The sequence below is a fragment of the Lupinus angustifolius genome, chromosome LG13, assembly GCF_001865875.1.
Source record: "Lupinus angustifolius cultivar Tanjil chromosome LG13, LupAngTanjil_v1.0, whole genome shotgun sequence".
NCBI lineage: Eukaryota > Viridiplantae > Streptophyta > Magnoliopsida > Fabales > Fabaceae > Lupinus > Lupinus angustifolius.
In genome coordinates this window covers 4026432-4050911 of record NC_032021.1, presented here as the reverse complement: position 1 = coordinate 4050911, position 24480 = coordinate 4026432, and the positions used below count along the sequence as shown (strand labels likewise).

At 33.2% G+C, this 24480-nt stretch overlaps 3 protein-coding genes across 3 annotated transcripts; all 3 read right to left on the bottom strand.

The window, feature by feature from the left end:
- Positions 1–4163, bottom strand: LOC109363232 (basic leucine zipper 61-like). Its single transcript, XM_019609419.1, has 4 exons — positions 3021–4163; positions 2244–2334; positions 1999–2125; positions 1–870 (listed from the first exon to the last, which is right to left on the bottom strand). Exons 1-4 carry the CDS (start codon positions 3623–3625, stop codon positions 713–715), a joined length of 981 nt encoding a protein of 326 aa, XP_019464964.1. The 5' UTR covers positions 3626–4163; the 3' UTR covers positions 1–712.
- Positions 7370–10266, bottom strand: LOC109363398 (ras-related protein RABA1f-like). The gene is made up of 2 exons (XM_019609648.1): positions 9789–10266; positions 7370–8029 (listed from the first exon to the last, which is right to left on the bottom strand). Exons 1-2 carry the CDS (start codon positions 10007–10009, stop codon positions 7597–7599), a joined length of 654 nt encoding a protein of 217 aa, XP_019465193.1. The 5' UTR covers positions 10010–10266; the 3' UTR covers positions 7370–7596.
- On the bottom strand, positions 12660–23482 carry LOC109325731 (GTP-binding protein TypA/BipA homolog). The gene is made up of 19 exons (XM_019558259.1): positions 23040–23482; positions 22872–22946; positions 22109–22259; positions 21584–21652; positions 21316–21488; positions 20778–20915; positions 19437–19562; positions 18653–18751; positions 18330–18450; positions 18158–18221; positions 16388–16442; positions 16186–16310; positions 15467–15540; positions 15242–15291; positions 14982–15068; positions 14051–14101; positions 13887–13970; positions 13309–13359; positions 12660–13020 (listed from the first exon to the last, which is right to left on the bottom strand). The coding sequence occupies exons 1-19, from the start codon at positions 23370–23372 to the stop codon at positions 12937–12939; spliced, it is 2010 nt and encodes a 669-aa protein (XP_019413804.1). The 5' UTR covers positions 23373–23482; the 3' UTR covers positions 12660–12936.

Below are 24480 nucleotides of genomic sequence, written 5' to 3'. Positions count from 1 at the left end.
TTTAAAACTATGACCATATATACAACTAGAATTGAGTCAACTGAATATTTACATTTTCACCAAATAATATGTCAAAAATAATGACAATTACATCCATATAAAGCAGTAAAGTACAATAAAACACAGAGGAGCCAACACTTCACTGACATACCCTCCTTTCATTCATCCCAACACAACTCCACTAGTCCTTGTTTTCCAAATTGAATTGAAAAAACTCCAAAAACAATAGAACAGAATCAAAAGACAACAAATTTAAAAAGAACTGAAGCCATTCTAATTAAAGCAGACCACTGTTTCTTTCTCTATTTTTTTGGTGTCATTGGTGCACATGTGCTTTCCTTGCATTCCAATCATGCAACTTAGAGTGGTCCCTTTATATAAAGTAAACACATCACGTGACCGTGGCAGTTTGATAGCAAAAGCCTATTATACCAACATGGCCTCACTACCCCATAATGTGACTCTTCTCACTACCCAACTAATATTACATTATACCATTCAATACATTACAATCTGTCACATATGAAATTATTTTTAGTCTTTTTTCCCATCTCTAGATTCCTTTCCCCCATCTCTCATAAAAAAAAATTGTACTTTTTCTTATAGAAGTAACAAGAATCACAGTATCAAATAGTGTACATAAACTAGATAGCTAATGTGATCATAGTCTATAGCTATAGTTTGAGTTAGTGAGTCAACTTGATTGTAAGGTTCAAACATTGATAAGGTGTTCCTTTTCAGTCTGAGTATCACATATTGGTTTTGGTGATTGAGATTGTGACCCTGCAGTGTTGTCCATCTGCTTCATGTTTTGTTGGTGGTACACTTGCCTGAGTCTGTCTATCTCCCTTTTCAGTGCCTCTTGATGTGCTGCATGTGTATGAAATATATGATTAATTGCATTAGTGTAAAGTTTTTTTGCATCACCATAGAAATCATTTTTTTTTTGTATAACCAAAGCTATCTCGTTATTTTATGGATAAAGAATTAATTCATTCTGTGATGCATGATTGCCACTCTTAATAAATGATGTTTGGAGTTATATTGCAAAATCATTTATATAAGATTCATTACAAATACTATTGGTTACATTATTTGAAGCTTTTTAAGCAGTTGCTTAGAGCTAGAGAGTAGAGACTAATAAGGATTCTCTCCAATGGAAAGGCTAATGATTATTTTTACTTATATTTTCAATAACAAAAATATAATTTCATAATAAACAAACTAATAAAAATATTATTACATACTATTTTTTTGTATGTTATTGTGTGACACTTCCCTTTATTGGAGAGGATACATGCTCATCAGAGACAAGGGCACATGATGAGGCAGAGATATAAATGAGTGCATGTAAACACTTATGACTAAAATCAATATAAATTTGTCTCTTTCATATTTGGCGACTGGCCTGTTTGTCCCTTTTAAAGAAATGGACCTACACTACACATTATGCATACTTTCAGAAAACAGTGGCATTTCATTATTAGCATCCTTTGTTCTAATTTGGCTCCTTAATATCTAATTTTTAATCCTCCTCCAGAAACCATCTATGAGGAGTTGCAAGTGTAGTGATATTGTTTCTCCATTTTCTTTACGTCATTTTTGCTTTGCCATGGTCTCATCTCATTATTAAGATAAAGGCATCAATGTGTCTTTACTTGGAAAAGTGCTTAATGCATGCATTGTAACTCACATTTTTAACATAAAATCTATGAGGTAGAATACATGCAGAAAATAAGATGAGTGTGTGTGGTATTCAAACCTGAACCTTAGCAATAATAATTAAAATTTTCGAATACATTTCACAAAACGGTTCATATTCACATGTTTAATTTCAATCAAGCCTTAGCTTGGAATTGAACATGCAGCTCTTAATTTCTAATTAGCCAATAGTTTTAGCATAAGTAAAATAAATAAATAGTCAATTAACTTCTAAGATGAAAGTATGTTATGAAGATAAGAAATAGTTTAGTAGTAGATAATACGTAAAGCAATTACCATCTTTGAAGATCTTGTCTTGGGCCAAGGCTGCAATTCTTTGCTTGAGAGCACTGTTGTCTATATTTAGAAGCAATCTTTGATGATCCAAAAATGCAACCCTTGGAGACAGTACTGAAACTTCGGTCTTCATTAATGATTGAAAGCAAAAATATTAATATGCCACATATATATAGTAGTAAAAGTTATATATACCATCAAAAAAGCATTCAAAAATTAATTTAATTAATAGTCACCTAACATACCTGTAATGAAGTTACACTTCGTTCAAGTTCTGATATATACTGCAGCTTCCTCACTCTAGATCTTTGTGCAGATTGTCTATTTGCCAAGATTCTGATGCAATACTATAATTATGAGAAGCAGATAAAAACAAAAAAAATGTTTTCTTATCTATTATATGAAGACCATGTTCTCTAAAAGAATAAAACATGCACTAATTATTTACCAACCATTAATAGCAATGAAAATTGAAGCCATGAAATGCATATTATTTAATTTAATTCTCTTACTTTTAGTAACAATAAAAGTTTATAGTAGGAGAAGACATATATATTGTGTAATGTTAGTAATACTCACCATCTTGAGCAAAATTTTGTAATGAATACATATTGAATATCACCAATTAAAGAAACTAATTAAATCAAACTTGTTTATACCAGATGTGCCAAACAAAAAAATAAGTTTATTAATTCAATTTATAAAACTTCCGAACAATTCCAAAATTATAAAAAGGAAACCACTAGTTTTAAACATTGAAGGCTATTAATCAAGTTTAATGGATGATTTATCCAACAAGCCTGAGGTCTAGGAACTTTAGTAGTTACTTCCACAATTAGTTGCATTTAGTATAATGAGTTCAAATTAAATATTTGCATGACACTTTAATACTAATATTAACCCATTATGTATTTGCTTTAGAAATGAGACTTATGTTTATCTAAAATATATTGTGGCATGGTCCAATGCAACTTTATCACAAAAACATATAATTTGACATGAATGCTTGAATGTTTGATTACCTTTTGACCCTCTTGGGGTCAGTAATTCTGTCATTGGAGCAAGTTGTTGCATTTGCATTATCATTATTATTATCATCATTGAAACCTTCTGTGATTTCCTGTTTGCATTGGCTTTCATCCTCATCCTCCAATTCATTCTTCAATTGCTTCTTCTGATGCTGCTCCTTCTTCTCCTTCTCATGCTGTTTTGTTTTTTCTTTATGATCATCATTGATGCTGTTATGATCAGAAGGGCTAGAAGGGTTTGAGGTACACAATATTGTTGGTGGCATCAAAATATGATTCCCTGAAACCTCATCATTGAACATGGACAAGAATTGTGCATCATCAAACCTCTCAAACTCATTGTGATCATCATCACCCTTTGGTGGCTCCATGAAGGTGATGGAGTCACTCACCGACCGCCGGTGGGCCCCACGCCTAGCTGAAGAGAAGTCCAAGAACTCATCAACCCATGAAGGGTTGTTTTGTTGTTGAGGATGATCTTGATGGTTATTGTTTGCAGCATTTGGTTGCATGCTTGTGAGAGAAGGTACCTTTTGGTGAGAAGAGAATTCAGGCCAACTAGGTGGCATGTTTGGAATCTTTGGTGGCAATTGTGCCATTTGAGATTGAGTCACACAAAACAATACACACACACAAGAAGATGAAGAAAAAGCACAAAGGGCAGAGGTCTATATTACCAAACACAAAACTTTGAAACCACCTTAGATGCAATGTATCCTAAACAAATTTAATGTTATGTGTTATAATCTATATAGGCATCACAAATGAGAGAAGAAATGAATGAATGGATGAAATCACCTAGACAATTGAACAAACCAAATGAGCCTCTAACATAGCTTTTTTATGAACACATGTCCAGAAACCACAGGGAATGTTAGAGGAAAGAACTACAAGAAGAACAACTACACCATAATAAATATTATATAATCATCAGTACCACCTTTTATTTTAAAATTTCCAAGTGCATATATAATATTTTGTTTCTGGGTTTTAAAATCCCAATAAATCTCTGGGGTATATGCATCTATGTGTTTATTGAGTAGGGTCACATGGAGGGAAGAGAGAGAGAGAGAGAGAGTTTTAGGACAGCTATGAACAGCTGGGAGGAGAAAAGGGTTGGGTCTCCTTAACTCAACGGTATAACTGGAAAGTCGCCAGTGGGTTTAATAATAATAACAAGTGGGAATCAGCCACCACGTGCCCTTGTGAACTTCTTTTTAGTTTTATGCCCTTTTAATAATATAATAATTATAGTCTCATCATTTTATCCATATAAAGTTTGATGTTCCAAATCATTATATACCAATAAAAATATGTCATAATTTGATATCTTAAATCATGATTTGCATCAATAAAAACATATTATGTTAATTAAACATTTATTTTTGTTTTTATTTTTTACTTCAAAGTCATTCTACAAAATATTGTTTAAGATTCTTATACTTTTATCCACTAATTTTAACCATTCCAATGATTCCACTAAAAGATTATCAACAAAAATTTAGTTACTACTTTTGTGGTATACTGCATGATAAACATAATTTCAGTTAACCCATCTATAGAAGAGTTTGTTTTACTACTTACCAACATTGTTTGGTTAGTTTTTTCTCTTGCAATAATTAGACATGGTAAAATGGAGGATTAAGAGTGTCAATCTTATATTTAACCAATTTAGATACGTTTGATGTGGGAAGAATAGGACTCCATTAAAGATGAAAACATAATTAGGTACGTAATTGATTTGAATGAATGAATGGTGTTGAAGTTCTATATAAAATTTAAAAGAATTAATGTCTCTAGGACAAAGGTATGCCCACCCAACTGGAGGGTTGTACCCTAGTACTTATAAATAAATAAAAACCCACTTGATGGGTTACTATGATTAATAGGTCAAATCATATGAATGGTGATACTTTTCTTAGAGACAAACAAATTAAAAGTCATGTGCTTATGATGTTATTATAAGTGGTAGTTATACATGGGGTACGAGGGCTTTCACTATGAAGTATTTAACCATTTACCTTTTGTTTTTGGACTTGATTAATCATTTAAAGTATTGTTAGAGTTGTTTAGCATTGCAATAATTGACATAAGTATTAATTAATTGCTAGACTAGAGAAGTATGAGACATGAGCTGTGAAAGATAAGGAAAGAAATCACCTGTTTTAATGAATATCTCATTCTCTGTCGTAGGTCAAAATCAAATTTTAGTATATAATGTAAAAATGTTACATTTTATTTTTAAATATTTTATTTTTATTTATATGGTAATATCTTATTGATCGGGAAGAGGAAATGGAACACCCTAAGAAGAGATGATCTGTCAAAAAGATAGGACTTCATATAAAGGATCATGTTATGCAGTCATGTGAATTGTTTGCACTCACTGTATGCTTTCTATTACTTTGTCCACAAACCATTCCTGCATGTAGGGTAGGTGTATGTTTTTGCCCTCTCTTTCTCTGTGGATGTGCTTATCTGCATGCCTATGTGTTTCTAAGTACCTTCTTCCACATGCTCTTATGTTAGAATTAAGATAATCTATCCTAATATTTTGTATCTCATTGTGTCCTAATCCAATTAAAGAGTGTCAATTAATTAAGAAAAAAAATCATAAAAACAGAAAATTATTTGTTTTTTATTACTTGATGAAATGTGATTGACTTGAGACACGAGAACATAATTTTTTTGAGACATATGATCCTTATTTCATATCTTCTATGTATCCCACTTTTATCCCTCCCATGTGCCAAGTCAATAGTATTTCCATCGTCAATTAGTAAAAGCAATGTACTATTTAATTTGTCACCAATGAAGGAAATAATGGTAGTGACTTCCATTATTCGTTATCCCTTCTTTCATCAATCAAGGGATCTAGCTAGTAATCTCATAGATATGGTAATAACTCTATTGTAATACTTGGAACGAATCTACTTTACTTAAGCAGTAATAGGTTATATAAGTTTTTTACATGATTGATGTAAGGTGAACAAAGATGTCTGTAAACAACAAATTACCATATTTTCACCATCCTCAATAGCTTTCCCATGTCTGATATGCAAAAATTAAAAAAATGAACAAGAATCAGAACCAAGAAAAGAAGCAACAGAAAACCCAGAAAAAATTCATTACTGGCTCTATTCTTTGCCAATAAAGAAACATATGTCAAGAAATATACCCTTCTCCATTTGATCCCTTAAACCTTTAAAAGCTTATTCTTAGTTTCTCTTGCATTTGGTCATTGAGAATCATTTCTAGTTTGGATAATACACTTGTCCACTCTTGTTTTGTCCTGGCCTAGTGTATAAATAAGATCCAAGAACTTCATGAGCAAATGGTAGATTTGGAGTGTTTTAAATTGCGCTGCACAACTATGATTGTGATCGCGATTTCATGAATTTCCATAAAAATATGTGACCATAAATGTGAAGTGTCCGTCATATTTTCCCACAATTTTGATAAACACAACTTAACTTCAACTTCTATTTATAACTGTGCTCCACAGTAAGCAACAACGTTTCCTGAGAGTTCAATAATGATTAAGGTAGTGATTTATATAGCCTTACCTCCTTATGATTAGAATGCATTGCACTCTTGAATTAAAAAGGAGCATCATGCCTACTTCTTTAGCAACATTCTCTACTAACTTCACGATAACTCCACCCTCCCTCGCCCTCTCTGCAGCTCCCTTCAGCAGAGGCCTCTGCCCCCGACGATCGTGGAAGGTGATAAAACAAGTACCATCAAGCTTCTCATCAAAGCTTTCGCTCTTTCCTCCTCTAATCACAATTCACCCACTTTCTTCTTCTTTATCCTTCTCATAAAATGGTGTGATGGAGGTTGAGAGAATGAAGTAATTGATGCTCATATGGTGTAAAATCCAAAGCAATCATGTGGCTTTAGTAGGCAGAAACCATACTTCAGATTTTGCAGTCGTTGAAGTTTCAAACTTTGCATCATCATTGGAATCAACTTCACTTTTCTGCATCTGGGTCATGTTCGTTTAGGCCAATTCCAACGGAATTGGGTCATGGGGTATAATAATGATGATGATGCACAAAAAGGTAGCAAGATGAAGAAGCATTTGCATGGTGTAGCTATAATTGTTTTGAATCCATTCAGATACTTTTCTTGTTATTAAGATTCCATATGCACAGGTTTCACACATTTTCTAACTTCAATGTTCTGCACATTACGTTACTTGTTTGATTGCCTTTCACAATCGCAGGGAGCGGGGAGACGGCAAGGGAAGGTGGAGGGAGGAGTTATAATGAAGGAGTGAAAAGATAGATGAAGAAAGATGATGGAGAGTGACTTTGGTGGAGAGGATCCAAATCCATAAATTTTATATACATAAGGGAAACATCATCATTACTATAACCAAACAATGTTTATAGAACAAAAAATGAAAAGAAATAAAAATGGACTTCCCAAAATAAGTAAGCAAAATTACACCAAAGAAAAACATAGGCACTACAATATTTCACATGGATCCCAATATGTTGAGGAATAGTTGAATCATGGACAGATAGATGTAAAATTTTGCTGTCAAGACCTTTCCTCCTTCAATCTATGCCGAGCAGCATCCAGCCTTTTTAACAGCTGAAACATCATCCCTACCGCCAATGTTGATTGTCTGCCCCTTCGGCAAGGCTGCAGGGTCATCGCCGATCTCAAGAGTCTTCCTACAAACAACGTGATATATCTGTGTGAGCACTTCTGTGAAAGCATTGTCAACATTCAAGGACTCAAGGGCAGATGTTTCCACGAAAAATGTGTTTTCCCTCTCAGCAAATGCCCTGGCATCATCAGTGGACACAGCGCGCAAGTGACGAAGATCTGCCTTGTTTCCCACAAACATAATAACAACGTTGGCGTCTGTGTGATCCCGAAGCTCCTTTAACCATCTCTCCACATTCTCGAAGGTTACATGTCTGGTGACATCATACACAAGCAATGCACCAACAGCTCCTCGATAATATGCACTGGTGATTGCACGATATCTGCAAGAAATAATGACAATTAGATTGATATATACAACTTTCTGGATTCTGGAATACATAAGGTATCTAGTTTTAATTCATAAGCATCATGTCACAGATGAAAAGTCATTGAATGGTTATAAGTATACTTTAGAAGCATAGGTAGGTTACGAATATGATCATTGTAACAATATTGTTTCTTAAAACTCAAATCTTTTTCTTATTTTATTTACTACATATGTGTATCAATCATATTAGCTGATAAAACGAAATCAAAGTGACACATTATATCACACTTCAAAATAGAAACAAGCATCCTACACTGAACACAGAGCTAGCTGTCTAATTCATTAAGCATATTGATCATATTATCAAAATACTATGACAACCATATTTTAGAATACACTGGTCACAGTCTCAAAATCTGTCCTATTTCATTTCAAATAAATACCTGAACTACGAAAACATGAAGAGAAAAAACCGTGCCAAAATTGAGATATCATATAGTGAACTTCATTTTTTCCCTATTCTGCCATTTTCTCACAGCTTTAGAGATGTTTTAATTAAAAAGAGTAATTCATCTATGCCTCCTAGAATATTTGTGGATCAACATTTTTTTTAAAAGAAAATAAAGTGACAGATTTCTGGAGCAACATAAAATCACAAAAAAGTAGGTTGACACATTGAAAAATAATGGATGATGGAAGAAATAAACAATGGTCATACTCACCCATTAGTATATATACAAGGAGAGAGACCATAAACGATGCCCCGCAGTCCCGCACAACAAAAACAACCACAACAATCAAAGTATTTTCCCACCCGTTGACTACATAGACAAAACTATTGTAAGAGTATCCCTCCATCAGCTTCCATGGGTTGAAACTCTAACAAAAGGAAGAAGTGACATTTGGCATTTAACTCAAAACAGTCTTCATTCTATTAGCCTATAGAATCTTCAATTGTCCAAATTACATTATACATGCATCCACTATGCCACAAAAGGATGAACTACCAAAATTACCAGTTCTGAAGTACACAAATCAATCCCACCTCAAAATGAATGTGGGTGCCATTCTCAATCATAAAACAAAATCTCATACATAATCATCCCATGTTCCAATTCTTAAAAAGTACATGTTTGGTCAAGTGCTTACCATTAGGCCAAAAGCCATAGGTATTATTGGTGGTGTGACCCTTTCCAATTAACTTCCCTAACAGACAGTTGGTCAAGTGTCAAGTGCTTGTTACCATGATATATGGTTCCTCACAATTCATCACATTTTTAGTTTTTACATTATTATTACAAAAAGATTAGGAAACATTTAGAGATAAATGTTTTGTCGATAAACATTATCTATGATAGAGCATTATGGTGTTGTTTGACTCATGTAGTTGGCCCCACCTAGTGGGAGTAAGGTTCGGTTGTTGTTGTATTATTACAAGAAGAAATGAAAATTTATTTAAGGCAAATAACTTATGCACTACGCGCTACACAGCATGCAAGGTTAATGAGTAAAACCTGGTAACTATGATCAGGATGTTCTGATCATCCATATCAATAGCAAAAATGGCAGGTACCAAACTGATCATGCATTGTGCACCATTCATAATAGGCAAATCAAATCCTATGTAAGAAAACTAGCAAAACACATTAAAATTCAATCAAACCCTACTAAAATTCAGACCAACAAAAACCCTTCATGCATTTCGAATCACCAAATTACCAACCAAACAATTGCATGAGAAATAGAACGAGATCAGAGATAAAAGAGGTAACCTTTCTTGCCCAGCTGTGTCCCAAATTTGGGCCTTTACGATCTTATCATCAACATGGATGCTTCGTGTGGCGAATTCAACCCCAATGGTTGATTTGGATTCCAAACTGAATTCATTTTTGGTGAAACGAGACAACAAATTTGACTTTCCAACGCCGGAGTCTCCGATAAGAACCACCTTGAACAAGTAATCATAATCATCATCCGCTCTATAGGCACCCATTTTCAGATTTTTGAGGGCTTTTTGTCAGATCAAAATTCTAGAAAATGGGCTGGTTTAATTTTTCTATTAATTGTGTTTAAAGAATTCAATTTGATAAATGCATTTAAAGTTAGAAACTTTCAGCATTGGGAAGAGAGTGAGAAGGTGCTTAGAAACTTTCAGCATTGGGAAGAGAGTGAGAAGGTGCTGTTTAGTCGTAGAATGAGGAAGAAGCCTTCAAAGCTCGAATGAGTCTAAGTTTCTAACTTCAAATTGAAAAAAAAAAATGCAACAATAGGTTTGCTTCTATTTTACTTTTCCAGGGTAGGTTTTATTTATTATTATCAAATGGTGGTGGTGGTTTGAAGATATAAATTTGTAATATACAATATAAAAGACAAGGTAAAAATAAAGTTGGTTACCAAGTCATCCTTCATGTCTCCAAAGAAAATGTAATCTTTTTAACTAACCACATTCTTTATACACAACAAGAAATTAAGATTATTGTTTCACTTTTTTTTTAATGTTGCACATTGTTCTAGTTTTAAAGAGTTGATTTTTAGTTAATCTGATTTTTGTGAAAAAATAGGTTATTATTTTACTTAAAAACAACTATCAAATCTTTATTATCATTAGTCAATTATAATATAATTAGTTTTATATTGGGTATATTAAAAAACATTTTTAAATAATCTATATTGTTTAAGTTTTGTAACTTACAAAAAAATTGTGTTTGGTTTTAAAACAATCTAACCCTAAATTACACTGACACCCCCTGTGTTTTAGTGAAATTACACAAATCACCCCTAGTTTTTTAACTTTCATTACATTGACCACCCATGCATAAGAAATGAGTGCAAGCAATCTTTTAAACAAAAAATATGATAAATGCAATTAAGTTATATAAAACATGATGTATTGTGTAGACAAGTCTAAATAATATATGAGTCAATATTTCTTTATTATTTTTTGTTACAAAATGCATTAACAATTCTAAAGAAATATTGTTTAAATCGCTCATATAATATAGTAAAAATAATAAAGATACATTGATTTGTATATTATTTAGACTTGTCTACACAATATATCATGTTTTGTTTAACTTAATTACATTTATTACATTTTCTATTTAAAAGATTGCACTTATTTCTTATGCAGGGCTGGTTAGTGTAATGAAAGTATAAAAACTAGGGGAGGTTTGTGTAGATATAGAAAAGTGAGGGGTGATTTGTGTAATTTCACTAAAACTCAAGGGGTGTCAGTGTAATTTACTCTAAATTTTAACTTCCAAATTAATTTATTTTTATTTTTGAGAAAATCAGACATGCACCAACATAAATTTTACAATTAACATTTTATTTTTAAATTATAAATGAATGATGGATAATTTAATAATTATATATAAATTTTTATATTAATATTGCATACATATTTAACTCTTATTTTTTTTAATATAATTTAATTAGATTGCCAAACATTCAATCTATACCCAAAACCATTTCTTTTAGTAACAAAAGCTTTTTTCACATTTATACCAAACATGTAGGAGACTACTTGAGTCAATTCTCGTCACCAGTGGGTATTGATTTTACTAATCAAATACTTAAATAAAAAACTATATTTTAAAAGATATTTAAATGAGTCTTTTTTTATTATGTACTAATATTTATGGATCAGATCTTATAAATGCAATTATAGATGACCTACTTTGACAACAAAACTTAAGTAGACAAATGTTATCTTTTTATTAAGTATAATAATTACATTGTCAGTGTAAAAATTTAAACACAACTACTACATTTATTGTCATTCATTTAAAAAAAATTAAATTAAGAATAATTAAATATGAATGTTAGATAATAAAATAATAATGTATAAAACTCATATATTGTGAGTATACTAATTTGTTTTTTTTAAGAGATCATTTATCCCTAGAATCTTGCCTTTGATATACCAACCAATAGACACTTACTAAAATATGCAATTTCCGTCCAATAAGGCATAAGCATCTACTTCAAAATATGCAAGACATTTTCAAATCTACACAGCTCTAACGTGTTCAAAGTTGAGACATATTTCTCAAAAACAATATTTTTTAAAAGAAATTATGCGACATAAGCTTCCAGAAACAATGAAAACATTAGCAAAGTCAGCTCAGCTGTCTCATTATTACAACAACAATAAAGTTTAGGTGTGGTGGCCATTGTTCTTTGACACAAATAACTGACCCTATCTATGTTCATATATGTATGTGGATGGTTTCGTACTGTTTTTCTCGGACAACAGTAAAACACGACTCAAATCAACAAAAATCAGAAAACAGGCAAAATTTCTTCAAGTACATCATAGCATGCAACAACCTCAAGTAATTATGATATATTAACCAGACTGATTTAGTAATTATTCGAAGCTTAGTTATATAATCCGTGGAGTATATCACACACTGAGTACAAAACCGCGCGTCATATTAAATTTAGACAAAATGTCAAAATGCTACATTGTTGCAAATGACATTGATGCACAAGCAGAGAAAAGGAACAAAGCAAATAAAGAGTTCATTTTTCTTTTACCAAGACAAAGGATGGACTTGGGATTGGAAAAAAGTGAATTTAAATGATATCAAACCCATGGCACCACAGCAAAAGATGTGAAAAATGTCTAAACCATTAACTCATGCAAATAAATCCATTTTCTGTCTATTTCATACTTTTACAGCTTAATCTTTTTTAAACAAAGGTTTTAGGAATATTACATAGCAATGAGAAACTTGCTCCAATGCCAATTATTAATCATTGCTGGAAATACAAATTTGAGCTACCTTATCACTACCAATGAATATTTCTTTCTGTAGTGCATGCATTACTTGAATTAATATATAAAATGGTTGTAAAGGCTATACCGTACACTAAATAAATTATTCTTACAAAAATTCAATCCAGCCAAACTCCTCATTCCCTTGGTCTTCTACTCATGGTCTTACGTTTGTTAACATCAAGGTATTTCTTCCGCAACCGAATGGACTTCGGTGTAACCTTCACAGAAACAAAACAAAAATAAGAGAAATATCACAGTGAAAACGATCAAGACTTATTATAGTGGCCAGGTGAATATCAAATAAATAAGCCAGTTATAAGCATTATCAATGCAGCGCCAGATGTATATGAACTGGAAGAGTCAAAAGGGGGAAATATAGATGAAATTTATTCAGTATTGGGCAGGAGGTGGAGGAGGGGCACTGGGCAAGAAACAATTAACCATCTTTTCATCATAAAATGTCAGAAAAAACTTCTTAAACAATCACAAATCAAAAGTGAACTTACTTCAATAAGCTCATCCGAAGCTACATACCCGATAGCTTCTTCAAGTGTTATCTACACAATAAAATGACCATAAGATGTAAGTACACATGTTACATGTTATGCTTGAGCACCATTGTCATATTGTTGATTTCCCGGAAATTACTTTCAGATCATATGCTTGATGCCAGGTCTAAAAGAAAACTTACTAGACTCCATGAAAGACATTGGTATAAATGCATGATGGAATCCAGGAAACCAAAGGACACAAAAAGAATAATGATAGCTTGCTATTTAACCCTATAATAACATACTTCAATATTTATCTATGCTTTTGTAAGTTCTATACTTGAAAACCAGATCTGACAATAAAAAAAAAGAAAATTCAAATAAATTCACTGTTCAGTCAAATTTGTATATAAAGCTTCATACGGCAAGCAAGCTATAAGCTTGATAATATCAGTGCATGTGAACTCCAACTAGGTCTCATCAAAACATGAATCTTACAATGCATTGCTGGACATCTAAATGTCTGAATGCATAGTTCTCACTTATCTAAAATGAGCAAGATGTAAGCAAAATTTTGACATATAAATACGTACAAGGCGAGGGGGAGTCAGCTTCACATTCTCATCCTTGGAAGCAGCACGCACATTTGTAAGTGCTTTAGCTCTCACAGGATTGATCTGCAATATCACAGCCATTGTCAGTGAGTCATCAACTTTGACATAACACTTGCATTCAAGCTAAGAATATTTCTCCTTACATCAAGATCTGTATCCTTTGAGTGTTCTCCTACAATCATTCCATCGTATGTCTGTAAACCAATGAACAATAAGTAATTAAATGCAGCAAATGCAAGAAACTTACAAATGTAAGTACCATAAACAAAAGCTAGATTCACATTATGAAGTTATTCAGATGGAGAACATGTTTGAAGTTTCACTATCACTCCCAAATCCCAAGATCAAAGTGTATGACAATAATTTGATCATCAAATACCTGACTTTTTTCAGCAAGAAAAATCATGGCTGGATTAAAAGAAAAAAAAAATAGAAAAAAAAAGGACGGTCCAGTGTATGAAGCTCCCACTTAGTAGGGTCTTGGGAGGGTAGATGTGTGCAGTCTTACTCCCGCAATGCAGTGAAAATTTCAAACAGGTTCTGAAGCCCATGGATTTAAGAAATTAAGGCAATCCATTTCAGATAAATAGTCAGGCAGATGTAAGCATGAAAAACACATGGACTTAATACATGTAAGCAGCAACTCATCATGAATAAGTGTGTACAATAAACAGATTTCATAATCAATCCATAGTGGGCAAACAATATGGCAGCATGGGTAAGACCTTTTGGGTGGGGGATCAAAGTTCCAATGGAGACATTAATAGCATATAATAGTTCCATACAAAAACCAGAATGTTAGGCCTTATACAACCTCGCCTAACGTGGCAATGAGTAAGCGGAAGCAAAGACTAGCGTGGAAGAGAGAATAAAAGGAAGGTGGAAGTCAAGAGGCATAGGAGACTTCCAGGAATTATTTGGGTGGGTTAGGCAAAGGGAAATGTCTGTTCCCTACAGCTCTGCTTTCGATCTTTTCCAATTTTTCATTAGTTTCTCATTGTAACAGGAGCTGTGCTCCTTGAATTTATTACTCATTTTCAGTGCAACAAAAAGCAAGAGATGGGAAGTTCCAACCTCCATTCCAGGTGATACGAAAAGAGTCCCACGAGCTTCTAAGCTCATCAATGCATGAGCTGTGATAGTACCATAACCCATTGAAACCTGTTCAAATAACCAAATAAGATAAGGTGAGTACAAGTTAGAAAATTGAAATTTAACAACACTCAATACAAGTTTTATAAATTGAAGCACAAGCATATGGTAATTAGAAATGCTTAATGTAAACGAATTATTGTTAAGCCATCATAAGTAGGTACAGCAGCAGAGAAACATACCAGCACTCCTTTCCTAACATTGCCAAGAGGGCCTCGATACTTTTCATATGCTGCAAAATGACAACATATAAAATAAGCAAAGCATAAAGCTACATTGATGTAAAAGTGAGCAAAACTATTAAAGGGGCATTAAACAACATCATTTGCAAAACATATGGCGAACACAACAGAAACCACATGCGAGTTGGAAGTAAAAGAGACAAATCTACAGCAGAGAATTCATACCAGAGAAAGCACAATGCATAAATCCAGTTCCACGTGTGTCAGTGCTGAACACACTTCTGTAACCAACCAGGCCCCTGAACAAAGTGTTGAAGAAGTTACTAGATTTCTTGAACAATGCATATAAAATTTCACTATAACTGTGATGCCAAAAAATTATATCTCTATTGATGGGAAATATAAAATGATGATTAATGTGTAGCCATGAACTGAATTCCAGAAGCTCAAATTACTCTAGTGGCCATCACACTAAGGAGGCAACAAGATATTTGGTCTCTGAATTAGTAACATGTGTCTACTGGTTTCAATCACATTGCCGAACTCTACTTCAGAGAAACTATATAAAAGCTAGATTTAAGAGTTCAACTGACATCCAATTATTGGAAACTGGAAAGGGACTAACTCAGATTCCTCCCCTTGTCACCTTTTCTTATCATCTCAGACTTAGAGCAAGGTTCTTAAAAAAGCCACTAGGATGGCAAGAGGTCACTTATTGTCACCCCCAAGCAAGGGGCAAATAATAATACGAAACAGAACAAAAAGGTCACAGAATATGATTTCTCCAAAACTATGTGCATCTGTAGTGTTTTCCAATATTTATATATATATATATAGAGAGAGAGAGATAGACCCATAATTTTACAATATCAAAATTAGGACTATTTCTGAGCCGGGGTAAAATTAATAAAAGATAAATTCAAGATAGAGACAACTAAACTAACCTTGATGGACAAGTCAAAGACAGTCTGGTCCGACCAACAGTTCCTGAGACAGGACCCATATCAGTAACCTCAGCTCGTCTATGAGACAAGGCCTCCATGACCAACCCAACATGCTCATCATTTACCTGAGATGGATCCATTACAATGTCAGAAGCCCACACTATTGGACTAGCATACTGTGAATATTGAATTGAACTATTACCTCAATTGTAACTTCTTCTACTGGCTCAAGTTTCTGACCATTTTCAGTTTTATACCTAAATCCATAGAATAGTACATTAAACCAGTATATTTAAACAAAAATGAAAAAAAAAACATTTTAACTCTAAGAATGTATACAATATAATTAAGAAATCAGAAACAATGAACAACCAATAAGTATAAGAAAATTTGCCAGATCAAATGTTTTAAATGGATAGACCTTTCAGGATCTAATAGATGAAAGTAAGAATACATATAAAAACAAAAATAAAGATAAAAGCAGGGTTACAAGGACTGCCCCTGGTACAAAACCCTGACCAGCCTTCAAAACTCACACTCAGACACAAGCTAAATGTTTATTGGTTGTTTTTTGATAATTGATAGGCAAACGATTTTTTTTACTATTTTAGGGAAGGGGGAAGGGTTTGAACCCTGGCGCATTCATATTTCATGTCATGCGGGTCTACCAACTGAGCTAACTCTGGAGGATATGAAACGTGATTCAACTAAATGCTTATCGGTTGATATTCATGAACTTCTGTCTCAGTTATTAGAAGTCTTAGTGAGGATGTGAAGTGTGAGTCTTTTATGTTATTAGTACATGTAGAAGTATTAGGTCAGTGCTTCATATCTCATCTCATAGTATCACGTCAGTCTTATTTCTCTTTTAATTTTTATACATTTCCATCTTTTGTATAATTTCTGTTGGAGATTAAAAAAATACCCAAGTGATCACAAGTTTGACTCTTGCATCCCTACTACAACAAGTTTTAGTCCCACTAGATGTGGTCGGCTATATGGATTGAATGGTCTCATAATGTTTTATCGTAAATCATATACTAATCATTTTGCCCATGATTTTTCTTGGACTCTCTACCTCTAAAAATTGGACTGGCCCAATTTTTATCTACTCTCCTTATTAGAGTTTCTAAAAGGTCTTCTCCAACTTTCTCCTAATGCATTGACAATTCTATCTTGTCTAGTGTGTCCACCCATCCAATACAACATTCTCATCTCTGCTACATTGATTTTATTCTTTTGTTAACATTTTAACGCCAACATTCAGTCACATATACCATTGCGGTCTTCTACCTGTGCGGTAAAATGTTCACCTAAGCTTGAGTGACATCTTTCTATTACATATGGCACCTAAAACACTCCGTCATTTCATCTACCCTACTTGAATCTTATGGTTTACGTCTCCATTAATATCTCCATCGTGTTGCTTGATTGACCCAAGATACTTAAATCTAGTAACTTGTGGTATAATATGATCTCTAATTTTTATCTCTACAAGGGTTTGTCTACCTCTTGTTAAACTTAGACTCCATATACTCTGTCTTACTTCGACTTATAAGAAAGTTGTGCGCTTCTAAAGGTTATCTCCACATTTCTACCTTCCCATTTAATTCCTTTCTCGAGTCTCCAACTAGAACAATATTATCCGCAAAAAACAAGCAGTGTGACAACGGTTGATGAATATGTTCGGTAAGCACATCCAAGACCAAGGTAAATAAATTTAGAGGGAATGAGTTGCCACTCCTAACCCTCCATTAAATAGCTTATGCTTTTAGAAGGGGTACTCTTAGAAAATTTCAACAGTCTATATTAAAATTTTTGATACAATGCACTGAAAGCTTACAGCATTTACTCAATATTTAGTCGGCATACTAAACCTAGTGCCAAGCAAGCAAAATTGCAAAACCACAATGGGTTAAAATCTTTGACAATAAGACTCAATTTAGAAGCTTAAAAATCCTTTAAAACTCACATGACTTTAGGTGGCGAGACCGATAACTCAAATCCCTCGCGTCTCATATTCTCAATTAGGATACCTGTTGGCATGGATGACATAAGCAACTGCCTAAGCACAAAAGAAATCACATAGTATTTAAATGTATCTCGCAGGAAAGAGCATGCAATTCAGCAAAACCAGAACAAACCCAGTTGTAGCTCTCCTCTTCCCTGAACTTCAAATGATTCTGATATGCCTGGAAGTACATTTATGGCAAGGTTTGTTTCAGCTTCAGCCATCAGTCGGTCACCAATTCTTCCTCCAGTCAACTAAAAGAAGTTCAGCATTAGCATGTTTAGTTAAAAGAGTAACGGATAACAACAAACATATAATAGCGGTAAAATAAAAAACAATAGAATTTGCTGAATGTAGTTTCAAAGACGAAAAAAAGCTGGTCTGACTTTGGAGCCCCCATAAAAATTTACACAAGAAACCGAAGGCAACAAATAAGGTAAAACGAGCACAACTTACATGAGTACCATCACGACCAGCCAATGGAGAGTCATTTACACCAAAAGTCATTGAGATTGTTGGAGGATCCAATACAACTGTGGGCAATACAGACATGACCTGGGACATAAAATAATTAAGTTACTCAAGTCACCAATGTCATGTTAATAAAATTCTCAAAATACAACACATTGAGTTTATATGCAAATTGATGTACCAAAAGTTAATATAAAAGTCGAATAAAAATATAATAAATATAATGTTCACCACATCAAACAGAGAACAAATAGATAATTTATTGAAATTATTAAACTTGTATTTGATCTAAAAGATTACTAAAAATAAAGTGAATTTGAACATCCAGTGATTGTCTACTAACAATATAACATATTAAAGTAAGTTACATTTAGGACTTTAAACGTGTGCAAGTACTCAACTACCAACTAGGGGCTGCTCCATTGAGGCTACAGTTGTCATTGAAAAGAAATTCAAACAGAAGACTTTGTTCCTGATATATACCTTGTGTAGCCAATATATTCACAAGAGATACACAATTTTAAACTGGTAATCTTGGTGTTTTAAATCGTGGTATATGTCCCATCAAATCTTAAATGTCGCGTATATATTTAAAATTAAGTATATATAAAATCTATAAATAAAGTGATCAGCTTACATTAATATTATACTTATCTGCTTTTTTAAAAATAAAATAAAAAGAACAAGAAGATTGTGAAGTCCACATGTAATGACCTATGAAAAAAGGACAAACATAAAAAAACAACTAATAACAAAAATATTCATATACCTCCACAGTGGATACTGTATGGCCTATTGATGGTGTTGCCAAGCCAGCAATTGAAATTATATCACCAGCTCCAGCACAATCAACTGGGATCATGACTGTTCCCTTCTTTTTCATGACTTTCACCACCTAAAAGGTGAAAAATCATATAAAATTAGCGCTGCCAGTAAATGGTCAAGATATCTACATTTTGTAAGTGCTACTATTAATTAATAAAACTGCACCTACAACTTGAATATTTCAGTTCATACATTAGCCACTTCGAGATAATTAATATTTGGAGAAGTCGGGAACTACTTAACATTTCATTTCACACATTAGCCCATTTCTGCATTACTGTTCACTGCCCTGTTGTGAGTCAACGCCAATAATGTTTGGATGTTGATAGGTAGGATATAAGTACTTGCTAAAAATGCAGTTTAATTTAGACCAGCAATAAGGCACTAAGAACAGTAAGAATAATATGTGTGTTACAAGAAGAGGATCTATCGGAGTCACCTATACGTGGTTCTCTTTGGTACAGGTGCGGGTATGTAGTACACGGTACGTTACCCTATCAAATACCGGTATGCTAGGGGTATATTCAATAGGGTTTCTATAGCTCTCTGCATAGTCGTTTCTAGTGCTACTTCTTATAGGTTTGAATCAACACCATAGGAAAAATACTCAAGGATAAAAAAAACTCTTGTTTGTTGTAACTCATTCATATAAGTGAGTGTATATTACCAATTATTCTTCTTTTCTTTAACTTAAAAAAGAGATAAAATTTTGGTTTGTTCCTTAAAGGAAATCAGTTCGCAAAAGAACCATGAATTAGTACGAGAGAACCAATTCGCAGTTCACTACCAAAATGAGAGAATTGTGTTTGAATCTATCCTACTAACAATAAATTAGAAATTCTTCTCTAACATTTATATATTGACTATTGATAAGAGCATTATGTAAAAAAAATTCTCATGGAGTATTACAAAGACATAAGCTATTAAAATCTATTCTGAGATCAAATGTTAGGGAATGTGCAGATGGAGCTGGAAAACAGAGAAAACAACACATTTTTAGGATAAAATGGTGGTCCAGTGCACAAGGTTCCTACCTAGCGGGGTTTGGGGGTAGTAGATGTTCGTAGCCTTGCCCATGCAAACAGGGAGGCTGTTTCTAGGATTTGAACTCATGATGTCTAGGTCAGAAGGCAAGCAATCTTAGGCTCACCCTTAAAACATACTTATAGGATAATTTAATGAATTAAACATTAGCTTAAAAATCACCAAATAGCTCTGATCATTTAATAACCACAGTAATACTATACAACTCCAGCTGTAATTATCATAACACAAATGTACAAACCTTTCCATCTTCAATCTTTTCAGCAACAGAATCATTATTACGTAGTCCATGAACCCTGTCACCAACACGAACAACCCCAGAATATACACGTCCAGTCAAAATCCGCCCAAGATAGAAGTCTCGTTCCATCATTGAAACCTGAAAAGCACTATTAAGTGTGGTTTTTCATTGACCTCAAGTCTAAATCTGAGAAACCTACAGGATAACAACAGCAATTCAAATAGGATATTCCCGAAGTTTTTATGCTCTTAACTTGTGGACTCTAATAGTTTATTGTGACTTGGGATGATTTAGATAAGGAAAAAGCTTTATGTCTACTAATAACCCTTGAAGGGCCTATTTTCTATCTCGTTTTCTGTAATTTCCATTATTCTCTTGTCTGTAATTCTGTGTTCCTAAATTATTTATTAATCAGAGGTTTCCGTAAAAATCCAAAGAAAAGAAACACTCCCTCAAGAGGACAAATTCACCAAAAGGAAACTTATTAGAAACAAAAGACACATGATAAACTCAAAAAATATAATTTTTAAATACCAACCAGCATTTGGAAAGGAGCATCGATGCTTGCGTTTGGTGGTAGGACATGTGAAACAATGGCATCAAGTAACTGTGACATATTTTTGGCCTCAGCCGGAGGATCCTTGGTAAAGGTGGTGGATGCCCATCCTTCTTTAGCAGAAGCATAAAGAACTGGGAAGTCTAGTTGTTCCTCTATACATATGAATAAAATAATAATGAAATCTCAGAAAAAGGAGTTGAAGTTATTGAACAATCAAGTATATCATCTGATATCTCATTTTTTGTACCTGTAGCACCCAGGTTGGCAAACAGATCAAACACCAAACTCTCAACTTCATTACATGTCTCCACAGTAACTGTATAAAATATAAATGGCAAGAATTAGGTCACAATTCACAAGTACAGTGATACATAAAAGATGCAAATAAGAATATGTTGGTCAGACAGGAAAATGATTTCTTGTTTCAAAGGATAAATGAGACACATTATATTTGGTTGCCAACAATAACAGGAATGTGGGGTCATTTTAGGGTTAACTTGACTGTTTTAAGTATGTGAAATGTGGCAACATGGAAAGCCAACCATATTTCGAAATCAAATGACAAAAGATAGAGGAATAATAATAAACACAGAATCAAGAAAAATGGAAAAGGAAATATGGCAAATCAGATTGCATTTGGAAAATTCAAAAGTTTTTCTTGGTCTTTGCTTTGACTTTCTGCACGTATAGCATCCTAAACCATGTAATGAAGACACAGATTCTATTCTATAAAAGTTGACAGAAGATATAATAGCATAAATTAAAGAACTACCTGAAGGTCGATCTACTTTGTTCATGAGAAGAATAGGCCGCAATCCATACTTTAAGGCTTTTGCAAGGACAAATTTTGTTTGCGCAAGTGGACCTTCACCAGCATCAACAACCAAAATTGCTCCCTCAACCATACCAACAACACGTTCAACCTAGTCATCGACCAAACACAAAATAAGAAGAGCAGATGCACTAAAGCCAGTATGTAATGTTCACTAAAAACTACTCATACTAAAGAGAGGGAAACCCATTGACTAATTGCGGACCAACAACAAGCACAATATTCATTGACCACAATTTTGTTTCATTCATCCCCTCTTTTGTCTTTCTTAAAAAATAACAGGACCACCCATGACGTTTTTACCAGTATAAGAAACATTTTTGCCATTGTGAATTACTCCGGTGCCCTTTTTTCTTCCTAATAATGGTCACATCAAGCATTCCAGTTGTTGGTTAAGAGTTAATAAATTTTCAATATGAAATAAAAATAGAAAACCAGCTCACATTAGTAGTTAACTACCTTTGTCATCAGGTGTGTTAGGGAGCATTTGGAAATGAGAATATTTATGTCCTTACTATAAAATTTGTTTTAGCTTATTTCAATAAATTTATGAAAAAAGCTTAACTACTTAAAAAACCTTTGAATAAGTTCTTAATTAAGCCGTATATCCAAAAATGCCCTGAGAATATATAATTTGATCTAAATTCCAAATCTGTAAAAACAATTCCCGAATGATTGGATTGTTTAAGGCAACGAAACATACTTCACCGCCAAAATCAGCATGTCCAGGAGTATCAACCATGTTGAGTTCATTTTCTTTCCAAGTAATGGATGTAACCTGCAAAATAAATCAAAAACCACGATTCAATTTTCAAGAGAAAACCATAACCTAATAACATAACCAGATCAAATGTTAAAATTAGAATATAACCTTTGAAGAAATAGTGATTCCACGCTCGCGTTCGAGGGAGATTGAATCCATAGCTCGTTCGTGGGGGATATCGGCGCCGCACTGACGGAGCAGCCGATCCATGAGAGTAGTCTTGCCGTGGTCGACATGAGCGATAACCGCCACGTTGCGGAGGTGGCTGGGGTCGAGGGATGCGGCGGAAGAAGTGGGAGCGGTGGCGGCGGAAGAGGCGGAGGAGAAAGCGCGAGTGAAGTGGTTGAGTTTAGAGAAGAAGCGAGATGGAGTGAGAGGAGAAGTGGGAGAGAATTTACGAGAAGAGGAGAAGAGAGAACGAAGAAGAATAGGAGCCGCCATGAAGACACAACCACACTGTTCCGTCAGGTCTCAACAACACAACACTGTGCCCATGTATGTGTGTTGTGTGGATTGCAAAGGGGAAAAGGTTTTGCACTTTCAACAGGGTTTAGCAACCACCTAAGTTTACCTTATTTTTATTTTGTTACAATTACTACACATGTCATATTTAATTATTTTTTATAAAAATATTTTTAAAATAAAATAGTATATATCTCATATTTTTAGGAGATAAGTTATTCCTATTAGTACTAGCGTATCGACCAGCACGGAGTGCTGGTCACCCGTATTCTTATTTTTTGATATAGTATGTATAATCTTCATATTATATTATTTAAGAAAAACAATTTAAATATAAGAGTGCAATATATAAACTCAATAAAGAGTGAAATAATGTAATGATTGATGTTCTAAGAATGAGTGTAATATTTATGTATATAAATACTTATACAATTTTGATATATTATTTATCACTCATCTTATTATTTTTATTTAAGAATATGATGTTTAAAATGAATAATGAAAGATATAATAACATTATAAAAAGAGTAAATTACATTGACACCCTTAAGTTTTAGTAATGATATTATTAAATCATCTCTCAATTTTTTACACATACACAACACCTATATTTTATATAGATACATTAAGCTCACTACTCATGCATAGAACAAGTGTAATTAAGTTAAACAAAATATGGTACATTGTCAAAAAAAGGAAATATAGTATACAAGTCAATATATTTTCATTATTTTTTGTTCGTTATAGTATAGTATAAGAGAGATCTATACAATATTTCATTAGAATTGTTGATGCATTTTTATTGTTCCATATACTATTTGAATTTGACTCAATACTATATCATATTTTATATAACTTAATTACATTTATTATCATTTTGTATTTAAAATATTACACTTATTTAATATACAGAGATAGTAAGTGTAATATATATATATATAAATTACGGAGGTTTTGTAGGAGTAAAAAAATAAAATAGTAATTTGTGTAATTTCACTAAAACTCAGAAAATGTGAGTGTCATTTACTTTTATAAAAACTATTACATCCTCATCACATATATTTTATACTTTTTAAAAATTATATAT

What these genes read in the sequence shown, in the direction of transcription:
- LOC109363232 (XM_019609419.1), bottom strand. Translation starts at nt 3,625, where the DNA reads ATGGCACAATTGCCACCAAAGATTCCAAACATGCCACCTAGTTGGCCT. An exon ending in GACCCCAAGAGGGTCAAAAG is followed by an intron (nt 2,335 to 3,020) that starts GTAATCAAACAT and finishes GTATTGCATCAG; the next exon opens with AATCTTGGCAAATAGACAAT. An exon ending in GAAGTGTAACTTCATTACAG is followed by an intron (nt 2,126 to 2,243) that starts GTATGTTAGGTG and finishes TCATTAATGAAG; the next exon opens with ACCGAAGTTTCAGTACTGTC.
- LOC109363398 (XM_019609648.1), bottom strand. Translation starts at nt 10,009, where the DNA reads ATGGGTGCCTATAGAGCGGATGATGATTATGATTACTTGTTCAAGGTG. An exon ending in GACACAGCTGGGCAAGAAAG is followed by an intron (nt 8,030 to 9,788) that starts GTTACCTCTTTT and finishes TATTTCTTGCAG; the next exon opens with ATATCGTGCAATCACCAGTG.
- LOC109325731 (XM_019558259.1), bottom strand. Translation starts at nt 23,372, where the DNA reads ATGGCGGCTCCTATTCTTCTTCGTTCTCTCTTCTCCTCTTCTCGTAAA. An exon ending in CTGGTCGTGATGGTACTCAT is followed by an intron (nt 18,451 to 18,652) that starts GTAAGTTGTGCT and finishes AACTTCTTTTAG; the next exon opens with TTGACTGGAGGAAGAATTGG. An exon ending in TATGCATTGTGCTTTCTCTG is followed by an intron (nt 15,292 to 15,466) that starts GTATGAATTCTC and finishes GTCATTTTGCAG; the next exon opens with CATATGAAAAGTATCGAGGC.